Source organism: Pithys albifrons, chromosome 16 (genome assembly GCF_047495875.1).
Source record: "Pithys albifrons albifrons isolate INPA30051 chromosome 16, PitAlb_v1, whole genome shotgun sequence".
Lineage (NCBI taxonomy): Eukaryota > Metazoa > Chordata > Aves > Passeriformes > Thamnophilidae > Pithys > Pithys albifrons.
Window position 1 is genome coordinate 9,359,860 of NC_092473.1, and position 11,274 is coordinate 9,371,133.

General features: G+C 44.3%; 1 protein-coding gene across 2 annotated transcripts in view; it reads left to right on the top strand.

The window, feature by feature from the left end:
* Nucleotides 1-9,527, top strand: part of REXO5 (RNA exonuclease 5) — a 14,758-nt gene extending 5,231 nt beyond the window's left edge. Inside the window, exons 6-19 of one of the 2 annotated variants that reach the window (XM_071570882.1) lie at nt 92-180; nt 994-1,109; nt 1,924-2,062; nt 2,633-2,727; nt 3,357-3,459; nt 4,063-4,199; nt 4,517-4,625; nt 4,967-5,077; nt 5,202-5,339; nt 5,814-5,906; nt 6,371-6,590; nt 7,110-7,303; nt 7,889-7,998; nt 9,189-9,527. In XM_071570882.1, the coding sequence (XP_071426983.1) occupies nt 92-180; nt 994-1,109; nt 1,924-2,062; nt 2,633-2,727; nt 3,357-3,459; nt 4,063-4,199; nt 4,517-4,625; nt 4,967-5,077; nt 5,202-5,339; nt 5,814-5,906; nt 6,371-6,590; nt 7,110-7,303; nt 7,889-7,998; nt 9,189-9,258 (1,724 nt within the window). In that variant the 3' untranslated portion in view covers nt 9,259-9,527. The remainder of the gene's footprint in view (nt 1-91; nt 181-993; nt 1,110-1,923; nt 2,063-2,632; nt 2,728-3,356; nt 3,460-4,062; nt 4,200-4,516; nt 4,626-4,966; nt 5,078-5,201; nt 5,340-5,813; nt 5,907-6,370; nt 6,591-7,109; nt 7,304-7,888; nt 7,999-9,188) is intronic. The other variant, XM_071570883.1, reaches the window with a different exon arrangement.
* The last annotated feature ends 1,747 nt before the right edge of the window (nt 9,528-11,274 follow it).

An 11,274-nucleotide genomic window follows, 5' to 3' on the forward strand; every position in this document is an offset into this window, starting at 1 on the left:
TGTTTTTGTTAAATTTTAACAGTTGTATGTTCTATCATGTAACACATATGATGAATTTTAGAACTTATTCATGGGTGTGTTTTCCCTTTAGGCTCCCCTGGATGCAAGGACTATATCTCTACAGAGTGTGATCAGCAGAGGACAGACAGCAGCCCCCTCTTTGGTCTGGACTGTGAAATGGTAAAAATCAATGTTTGTGGCCCTGCAAAATAGAGTCAAGCACCAAACTCTTACCAGCTATTCCCAAGTGAGACAAGCCCACTGCGTATTTGCTAAACCAGTCTGAATATATTAATATTTGCTGCCAGTCCCTTCATTGATGGTACCAGTGCTAATGCGGTCATGGGAAGGACTGAGAAAGTGGTTCTGGCAACAAGACACATGCTGGGTAGAGAGCTCAGTTCTGTGTTGGCCCTCAGAGCAGCAGATGGACCTGCCAGGCCTTTCAGCAATGCTGCAGTAACCCCAGAGACTGCTGTGGAATTCCTCCTCATCTCTCCCCAAGGTTTGGGAAAGGAAAGATACTTCCCTGTCACACATCTTTCCTTTAGTCATCACAGTTCCTCTGGCAGCATGCTGTGTTGAAGATTCCTCCTTTAATGCAGTTTTGCCCTTGCAGAGATGCCTGTTTGGCAGCAGCATTGAGTAACTAATGACATAACCTGGGCTCTGCTTTTAAATTGTACAACTTCTCTGGTGCTGATGCTGTCAGTGACAGCTGTGCAGTGCAGAGCAGTCTGATTTTGTGAAATCAGCACTTCTTTATAATGGTTTTCTCTGTGCTGTGCTTGCCTGTGTGTTTACTCTGCTTGTGGTGCACATTTAACAATAAAATGAAGCATGCTGCAGTAGAACACAACTAGCTATGAGTAATAGATCTCCAAGTCAAGTAACTCCTTAGCAGTGGTGCTGGCTGCAGCCAAAGCAGGTGTGAGCTAAGGCTTTTGAGTGGCAGAATCAACTACTGATTCAACTGCTGCTTCTTCCTGACAGTGCCTGACTGCGAAAGGGAACGAAGTCACCCGTGTCTCTCTGGTGGATGCCCAGGGTCAGTGCCTCCTGAACGAGCTGGTCAAACCTGAGAGCACAGTGAGGAACTACCGCACCAGGTCACTTGCACATGTTTCTTATCTTTGCACTTCTAAGAGCTGCAGCCCTTTCAAATTCACCCTGTTACACAGGCCCTGTCAGAAGGCTTTGGTTTGCACAGGTGCCTGCTGTGTTTCCCTCTGTGTTGAGAATACAGTTCTTGCTCTGTGACTAAAATAACCAACACTGTGTATACACTGCTGCAGAGTGCCCGTGTGGCTGCTAGGCAGAAACATTGCCACTCTGCAGTGTTCTGGGGAAAGGTCTGTTACAATTTAGTGATGCACAGTACAAGTTACTCTTTGCTGTTTATCAAATAAGATGGAGGGTGAGAGTACAGGATTGCAGTCTGGTTCTCTCTGCTCCATAGCTAAATTTGCTCACACATAAAGAATTAGAGCAGCACATCATCTTGTACAAACTTCTAGGGCTGGGCTCAGGATTATAACAAAAGCAGGCAAAACTCAAGCCTTGCCTTTTCCAAAACTTTACCTGGCTTCATCCAGGAGGTGACTTGCCCATCCTTTCAGGTTACTTGGAAGCAGCTCCTTCTGCCATCAGTGTTGCAGTATTTCCTTGCCTTTGCTATCTGATGCTACCAACTGCATCATTTAAGAATACTTGGGAGAAATAAACCTTTGAAACAGATCTAGTGGCAGTTGTAGCAGTTTAATATACCTGCAGTGAATCCTCTGATGTTGGAACAGAAAGCAGCCAATAGCATTCTGTGATCAGTTACACCAAGTTCATATTTTACATGACCTGCTAGTAATATTCTCCAGCAGATGCTGTTGTTAAGTGTTGCTTTTACCTCATCCAACTTTTATTTTAAAGATTCTCAGGAGTCACAAGGCAAATGCTTCTACCAGTGAAAACAAGACTGTCAGACATCCAAACCAGGCTAAAAAAAATGCTTCCCCATGACGCAGTGTTGGTGGGTCATTCTCTAAATGCTGATCTTCAGGCTTTGGAAGTGAGTATGTTTTTAAGACTAGTTTTTGAAACCCTGTGTTACTCATTTCAGACATGAAAACTCTTAGCAATTCCTCATTTTATTAGCAAACATTTGTTAATTGCTTTTTATTAAGAATAGGCCTATGCCTGTAAGGATTTAAAAAAGAAGGACTGTCTTTACAGCTATAAAATTTGCAAGGGACTGTTCAGAACCCAAAAGGAAGGGAGGAGTCTATCTAGACATAGGTATGGTTGCAACTGAAGCTTTACCTCTCTGCTTCACCCAGATGTTTCTGATAACTCTGTCATGGGAAGAACTGAAGTCTTTTCTGTGTGTAATTTAACCAACCTAAAATGCTTGAACCATAATTAATCTTTCTAAGCCAATCTAGATCTCCCCACTAGAGTGTTAGAGAGTTGGATTTGTTTCACTATTTCAGTTACTCTCTTCTTGTGGATCAGGTATCTGTCAGTGAGACACTGGCAACTGAAATGAAAAAGCAAAGGCACAGGAAACTGGGGAGTTCCTGCCCAGTGCTGTGTGACTGCTGTTCTTAAATTAAACTGGTGATGCTTTTTTCTCTTCCAGATGATCCACCCCAGTGTTATTGATACTTCATTGCTCTTTGCCAGAGATGAAGGTCGAAGATTTAAGCTAAAATTTCTAGCCAAAGCTGTGTTAGGGTAAGATTATTACTCTGTTGTCATGGGAAATGTTAGAAACTGTCATGATGGGTCATAGGTTCTTGCTCTGCCACAAGTCGCATCAGAATGACTATTTTTTTTTACTAAAACCCAAACAAAAGAAGAAGCAGGCTGTGCAAGTAAGACATAATAAAGAAGAGTTTACTGGCTGCTTGAAACATCAGGCAGCATAATAAATGGGCTTGTCTTTGAGCAAGCAGGAGTGCTGTGATCCAGCCAGACTGGAGTCCCAGCATAACTCACCATGCTCACAGTGAATGTTAATCCTGTGCAGGGCCAAACTTCACTGAGCTGGAGGTTGCCTCCTCCTCTGTGTGCAAAGTGTGAATTGGGTCACTAGTCAAGAAAAAAGTAAAATTAAATATCAGAGTACCAAGTATTAGCACTGCTTCTGTCAAACCCCATAAACTGTTTTGCTCAACGTTGCAAAAACATTTCTTGCAGTAACTTTGGGGAATATTTCACAAGAATGCTGCTGCACAGAACTGAAATCCTTTTTGGAGAAGGGAAAGCTCTTGCCTGAAAAGCACCCAGTTTAGAAAAGACAGAATGTTGGTCAGTGTGGAAAAACAGATAACCTGCCTGTACACCTAATTTTGATGCCCTAGGAAGGAGATTCAGTGTGAACAGAGGCTTGGGCATGATCCTACAGAAGATGCTAGAGCTGCATTGGAATTAGCTCAATTCTTCATTGAGCAAGGACCAGCAAAGGTAGTTATATGTAATTAAGATTTTTGTCCTTAAACATAGAACATGCCTGTTGTGCTTACGAAGAAAAAAGGAACCATTCCTGCCCATCCTCTTGTTGATGTAAAAGGGAAAATGGAGCTGTGATAGAGGCCTAATGTTGACAGCTTGTTACTTTCAGCATATTTGCAGGTATCTGAATAACCTGAGCACTGCCAGCATTTCAGTGCTCACTGACATCAGGCAGCACTGCTGCTGATCTTGGAGAAGGGCTTTGGGTAAAGAAGGATTGAGACACTTCCAGACTACAGGAATGCCTGTAATTTTTCCAAATGAGAGAAGAGAGAGACCTTGTGTGTTGTGGTAGTGATTCAGCTGGTCTTATGAGTCCATTGCTTGTGTTGTTGATTTCTGAGAGAACTTTTTTGGAGATGATTGATGGTTGATGCTGTAAGTGCTGCATGCTCAAAAATGACAGCAGAAGATAATAAGGCAAGGAATGAATGCCTGTGTTTCTTCACTGCCAGAGTGTGCCTGTGTGACTCATAGGGAAAGCACAGGCTTTTTGGTTAGCTGCAATTAGCTGATGAGATGAAAGCCAACTACTAATCTTCTTCCTTCCCCCAGGTAGCAGAACTAAACTTGGAGATGCTTCTGACAGCTGAAAAACTGGCTGAGGTCTCACAGAACAAAGCTGCACTGCAGCCACAAGGATGTGAAGTCGAGAAACAGCTGAATAAGCCTCCACTTTTATCTAAACCATGGTAATAAAATCCTCAAATACTCATGTTTGTCCTTCAGTTGAATCCTCAGTAAAATCGAAAAAGTGCCTTATGGTTTTCAGAAGCCATCAGGATCTTCAGAGAGACACAAATAATTATAGCATAGCTTTGAAAAACTTTCAGCACTTGCATCTTAAATTTCATAGAGCATTTCCTAGGCTTCTTTTGATGTTATGAACAATAGTTTTTCACATTTCTTTAACGAACTGTATCATTTTTCTCTGACAAGCATTTCTTGAAAGCTTTTAATTCCCCATATTGGTAAGTACTGTGATTCACAGCTTGCTTCTCTCTGCTAGTTTTTTAGACTGCCTGCAGGTGACTGGCCAAAAACCCCTCCTTTTGGGCAGAGAGGGACTCGACTCCTCCAGCCTGTGTCAGAGTAACCTGAGCACTTCAAACAAACAGGTGAATGGCCTTAGAGTGGGTTGGTCTAAGCAAGCATTAAAGTAGTTCAAAGTTGTTCTTGTTCTGGGGGTGGGTAGATGAGTCCTATTTTAAAAAAGCTGAGTGACAACACTGTGGACAATAGTGTCAATACCAGGTTAGCTCAATCCATTTGAACATTTCGGAAATGAGCTTTGATCCTCTGCATCCTCTCATGACTCACTAAAGAAGAATTTCTGCCTGAGGGCTTTCTTGGACAATAATGAATATTAAAGTTGGGAATTAAGTTCAGTTTGTTTCTGATCCTCTGCAGTACCATTGTCTTGTACCTCTTTGAGCCTTGTGTGCTCCTTTCCCTCCAGATTCTTCAGAGAGCCTTGGAAGATGTTCCCCTGTCCACATTCAGTATCATTCAGTTCAGTTTGGGTCCAGAGTACATTGCATCTCACCTTCATGCTGGACTTCATGAAAAGGTACTATTTTTTTCTGAGAACAGTCTTCATGCTGAGCTTGTAAAGAGATGTGATTTATCTGGAGGCACCAGCTAGTTGGTTCCTTTGCTTTGTGAAGTTCCCTCTCTAATCTGTGTTCCAACAGGTGAGAAGCAAGCTGACTGACATGCTGACAATTTACGCAGGTCCTTTTGAAGAAAGCTTTTGCCTGAAATCTGTGAAGAAAGAATTTGGGAGGTGTGGACCAATCCAGTCTCTGACAGTGGTAACTGAAACATTCCAGGTAAGGAGCACTCAAAGGTTCCTGACAGGCCTGAGAGACCTGAGTAATCTCTTGGAAAGATATGGATTAGAACCACAGAAACACCAGTTATTCTGTTGGGAGGGTATTTTCCTGGTTGTTTAGTCATCAGCTACAACAGTTCAGTGGACCTAAAACTGCACCACACAATGACCAGAACAAACACAGCTCATGTGCTGCTCTGAGGTCTTTGGGGAAGCCAAAGTGCTTTTTGTCTTTCTCAAGAAAGCTGAAGGGTTAAGGCCTTTTGTTGCCCAAAGAAGGAAAAGAAAGTTTATTACTAATTAATGAGCTAATTGAAGGGGGTTTTAACAGCTAGAGTCACATATATTACTCCCAAACCCTTTTACATTCTATTTTTAAAGAAAACACAACTTGATGAGGCCTGACTTTTAAAAAGGGAGGGCTCATGTGTCTCACTGATAAACCTGAAGGATCTTATTGTTCTGTTCCCAGCCGTATGTCCGTGTCCAGTACGAAGTGCTGGAAGGTGCCCAGCTTGCTGTGGAAAGCCTAAATGGAGCTGAGGTAGCAGGATCCTGCATTAAGGTAAACAAGGCAAATAGCAAAAGCCCCAGTCATGTTCAGCCAGGCACAGCCTCCAGTACATCTCTCTAACTCAGAGCAGTGCTGTTACAATCCTCCTGTCCCTGGACAATACAGGCCCACTGGCAGAAAGCAAGTGGTTATATCCCTCTTTATTCCTGCCTGCCTGTCAGCAGACAGGGGTTAGAAAGCATTCTGACCCCCAGCTGGAGCTTTAAAAGCAAGAGCCAAGTAACAGCTATACCGAGCATGACGTTTTAGTTTTATAGTGTTTCTGCATTACACATATGATCTCTCTTCCTTTTTCATGACTAATTAAGTTAGCCTTCATTAGTCATATTTTTTTCAAGGGAGGGAAAATAGCGTGTCAAGTTTTGGTAATGGTAGAAAAATACTTGAAGAAAGAAGCTCAGAACACAGAGCTGTGTGGGCTGATGTGCTGTTTATTCCTGCTGCATCCACCCCAGGTCCAAAGACCTGTCACTGCAGCAATGCTGGACTGTGATGTTCTGATAAAGGAATTAGAACTGGATGTAGAAAATGAAGGTGTGATTTATGTGGCGGGTCTAAAGAAGTCATTAACAGAGACAGACTTGCAAGAGGAATTCAGCCACTTGAAAGACTTGGAAACGTTGTTCCTGCCAAAGGCTCCCCAGAGTGGAAAGCACAGGAACTGCTGTTACCTCAGTAAGTAGCTTCACACACCTTCTTATTTCCTTCAGACAAGTTCATTCAGCAACTCTTGGGACTTTGCACAGACACAGCAAGGGCTACTGAAGCTCAGGTATGCTCAAAGAGATGGTATTTCAGATATTCCAGTGAAAGCACATATTGTTTGGAGGAGCACTTTACAGCTAAGTTATTTAAAAGGAAAAAATACCTGCTTAAAAAAACAAACCTTTACTTGGGAAAATTCCAGGGTAGGTAATGGGTTCCAGTACTTCAGTGTGAGGGCTGGTACTGTGCAGCTTTACACAGCCCAGTAATCACCTCTAAAAGGTGAGGACAGCCAGGTGAGTGCTGCTGCATCAACTGGCTTTTCTTTAGTCTGATGTTTACCTGTAGCAGAACAAGAAGCTTCTTGCTGCAGTGACTTCAGTTTCTCATCTCCCTCCTGTTCCACACCTTTAGCCCTGCCTTGCAGGTACCAAGGAGGAGACCAGCAACACCACTGCCAAAGCATGTTCCCTTCTCTTTGCATTTCAGAATTCCAGAAACCACAGAGTGCTGTGGATGCCCTTGAAGCTATAAATGGATGGACCATCAAGGGTAGCGAGCTAAGAAGTAGGAATGCTCTTGCCTCAGGTCACCTTTGGAGATGGATATGGCAAATGAATCACAGCAATGGCAAGCAAGGAAAACACATCTTCTATGAGCAAATGGAGCAGCTATCTGACTGTGTGAGTGTGAGAATGTGCTGATATGCCATTAGTGAGGAGGGACTGACCTGAGAACCTGGAGTGGTAACTCTGAGCTGACTTAGGTGCAGAGCTGCTTGTGACAGAAGGGTCTCCTTGTGCTGGAGCAAAGGGGGTGCCAGGGATTAGTTTCCACAGGGCAGTTTGGAGAGGCAGCATTCCACAGTATAACTTGATGTTTGCAGGACACTGCATAACCTTAACACTAGCACAGCTGCACAGGGCAGTGGGTGATGGTAGACAGGGACTGAAGCTGCCAGTGGATTGCTGGCAGGGTATAGTGCTACAGGAGTCACAGGGAGAGGGGCGTAGCTGTGTGGCTGCACAGGAAAGAGCTCTAGAGTTGCAGCTCTTATTTTGACCTGGAGGAAGCTGTGGTGCCATTTGAGTAGGGTGTGGTTCTCCTGCAGCTGGGCCCCTGCACTGCCAACTGCCAGGCAGTACCAGCATCATTGCTGTCCTCACCTGTGCCATCCCAGCACTGCCCACTGGTCAGCCTCCCCAGGTGCACTTTTAAGTGTGATTGCTGATGAATTGGGGGTTTAATGCTTATATTCTCTTATGCAGGAGCAGGACCTAAGGAAAAAGATGAAGAAGTTAGACCACCGTATCAAAAAGCTTTACAGAAGTCTCCAGAATAACACCCTGTGCGTTGTTCTCTTTCCAGGAGTGAACAGGTAACTTGCCACCTATTTTGCACAGAATCAAGAAAGACACAGAGCCAAATGTTTTTATCTACATTTTTTATATACCTTTGCTTTTCTTCAGTGTCCCTCAGCAGAAGGGGCACTTTTCCTTGTGGAGACAGAAGACATGCCCTGAAATAAAGCAGGAGCCAGAGCTGCTCAGCAGCATCTCTTGTGCCTGGCTGGGCAGCCAGGCCAGGTTCCCCTCCCTTACTTGCAAAGCTTCCTGAGATGAGCCGTGGTGCTGTATTATCCTCTGCTCCAAACCATGATTCTAGGAGGGAGATCCATCCCAAGCCAAGAGAGATTTAGGCTTAATGGCCATGACAAACCATTTCAGCCAAGAGCTTCTCTTCGTGTGATTGGCTCTAATTGTTCAGTCTCTAATAACTTCAAGAAAAAAAAATTTTTTTAATAATTTGTATACTTCAATAACGAGCATTAAGCTGACCCCCATCCCCCAAGAATTCTAGCTTACACACTGAGCCAGCAGCAATTCCTGCCTTACTACCAAAGTGCTGACTGCAGGTCACTGGGGGTGGAGCTCAGATTCAAAAGTGCCTCAGTTTGAATTGGCTGGGGGGGTGCTGAGCTGACAACTTCATCAGTTTTTACATTTCTGAGCATCATTTGCCTCTTCTCTAGACCCTGTATCCCCTCAGGTACTTTGCACACTCACCTGTCACCCCACTGAAAAGTTTAAAGTGAGAACAGTGGTGCGTTACAGACCACCCCCTGTGTCTTTTGCAGCAGTCACTGGGCACAGCAGGTCCGAATTTACTCTTCAAGGGCCCTCTCCACAAGCTGGCATCATTGAGGGGTATGAATCCCACCAGCAGAAAAGGTGGACTCAGTGATGTGCATCCACCGGGGCCTATGGAAGCCCCCAGAGCCTGGCTCACACTCTGAGGCTGCTGAGTGGGTTGGGCGGGAGCTCCATCTCAGACTCCCAAGAGGTTTCTTGCCAAGTGAGGTTCCTGGATTCCTGTTTCCCAGAGGACCAACAGTCCAGAGAAGGCTTCTTGATTAAAAAGAATGTCAAATAATTGCTGGTGGAAAAAAAGTTAAGTTTTTCAAGGTGCTGACCCTGAGTGTTGCAGGCCTCGCTCCCGGAGCAGCCAAGGTTTATGTGCACCAAGGCTGCCCCAAACAGAACTAACACCCCTTTGTTTGTGTTGCAGCACACATGGATCACAGCCTGGCCTTGGCCTGATGGGAATAAAAACTGACGGAGGGAGGAGTCCTTGCTAAACTGCCAAGGTTTTAGGCAAAGTCTTTTGTTAAGATATTTTTAATTACTTTAAATATTGATGTCTTTGTAAAGATCTCCTACCATAAGAACAATAGGCTTTCCCTCTGTATTTTCTAAGACCTCTAAAAATAAAAGCCATTCAAAACATCTTAAAACACAAAACCTTTTCCATTGGCCCTTCTTGCTGTGGGTTGAGCCAGGCAAGTGCGTGGGCAGAGCTGGGGCAAACCAGGGTCAGAGCTGCATAGGAGCCCACTGGGATTGGCCTGTAAGATGTTCCTTACCAGAGACTGAGGGACCAGCTGGGGCATCTTCACTGAAACCCAGGCCATAAGCCAGCCAGGTTAGTGCAGAACCTGCAGCAGCTGCTCAGCAGTTAACAGCTACCCTCAGGAATTTTGTAGATTTCTGGAAATGTGCAGTGCCAGCTCCTGAAGTGCAGTCCTTGCCTTCTTTCCGGGAAAGTACTGTACTTAGTCCATGGAAAGGAGGAATCAGTGATTCATACTTCTTGGACAATCTCCACTTTCTCCTCCCTCCATGACCACCCTTGCATACAAAAAAAAGAAAAACATTTCAGTGTGGCTGTGGGAGGGGCAAGGTTTTAAGGCAAGCACAAGGCTGTGTGGACTTAGCACAGCAACACTTTCCCATAGGGAGCTGGAAGGAGGATGAGGTGATTTGCAACCTGACAGCTCCAGACCTGCCACGGCCACCTAAAATAGAGGCTGCTCAAGTAGCTCTTGTTAACAGGGAATTTCCAAACGCGGGGATGCTTAGAGCTTTCAACACTCAGAAATAATGAAAAATTAAAAGGAAATGTTTGTTAAAAGGTTTGACCATGAGACGAGGAGTTTCTTGACATGAATTAGAATAGGCTGAGATAATAATTTCTGGAATAACTGTTTCAGCTTTAAATATAGCTGGTATAATATTTACACCCTCCTACTTTCCAACTCCAAGTTCACTGTTCTGGGCTCTTTGCTTCAGGACTGGAAGCTGGGAATTGCTGTGTGGAGGAGGCAGGTGCAGATAAAGGCAAGGAGGAGAAAGGCAAGTGCTGCACGAGCCCAGAGGCAGCAGCAGTGAACACGCAGGAGATGCTCATGTCACTGTTATTCATGACTAAATTTAAAGCCTCCAAAACTCCTGAAATGAAATGTTATTGATCAAGACGAATGCAGCCTTTCTTTTTTTCTTATAAAAAGGTACTTTAGTCACTCCAACTGTGCCTGGTATCCTTTGGCTGCAGCTACTGCAAACTGGGACAAGCAACAACATCAACGTGAAAGGGAGCCAGTGCCTTCCCCAGCACAGCCCAAGCCTGGTGCTGACCCAACCCAGCAGAGACCACCAGGTCGGGCAGCTCAGGGGAGGGGGTGAATGGCACTGACCCCAGCGCTGATCTCTGTAAGGATTCCCTCCTGTTCACATCCAGCATCTTGTTGCAGACACCTGCACTGCAAAGTTGAAAAAAAAACAGCTAGTTTTCATTCCACACACTTTAAAATTGTGTGGTCACCTGCCTGCAAGGACTAGGCAGGATTTAGTAAGCACATCCAGGATTCCTGCTTGTGAAACTCAGATGACGAATAAAACTGGCAAGAGTCCTATTTATAGGCATGAAAAAATAAGTAATATGTCCCTTTTTAATTGAAAAATGTAAAAAGGACTTCAGTTTTAAATAAGACATTTTGTACAAAGCTTGAGCACAAAAAAGTGAACACCAACGTGTCGTTATGTAAACACCACAAATGTTACTCATTTGTTCAGCAACGCACAGAACAGCGTGCAAGTTCCCCTTCCAGTGGGTGAGACTTCTGTAGCTGTTCCCCTCCCCTCAGGCCTTACTGCAATACACGAAACCCAGAAGTTTTGGAACACTGAGAAGCTACAGCAGTCAGGATACATTGTGACTAAATGATTTTTTTTTGTTTTGTTTTTTCTTTAAGGGATTGGTCATTTAAATATACAGAAGTACAATAATCTCACAGGTAAATGAATGGCAGCTTGGA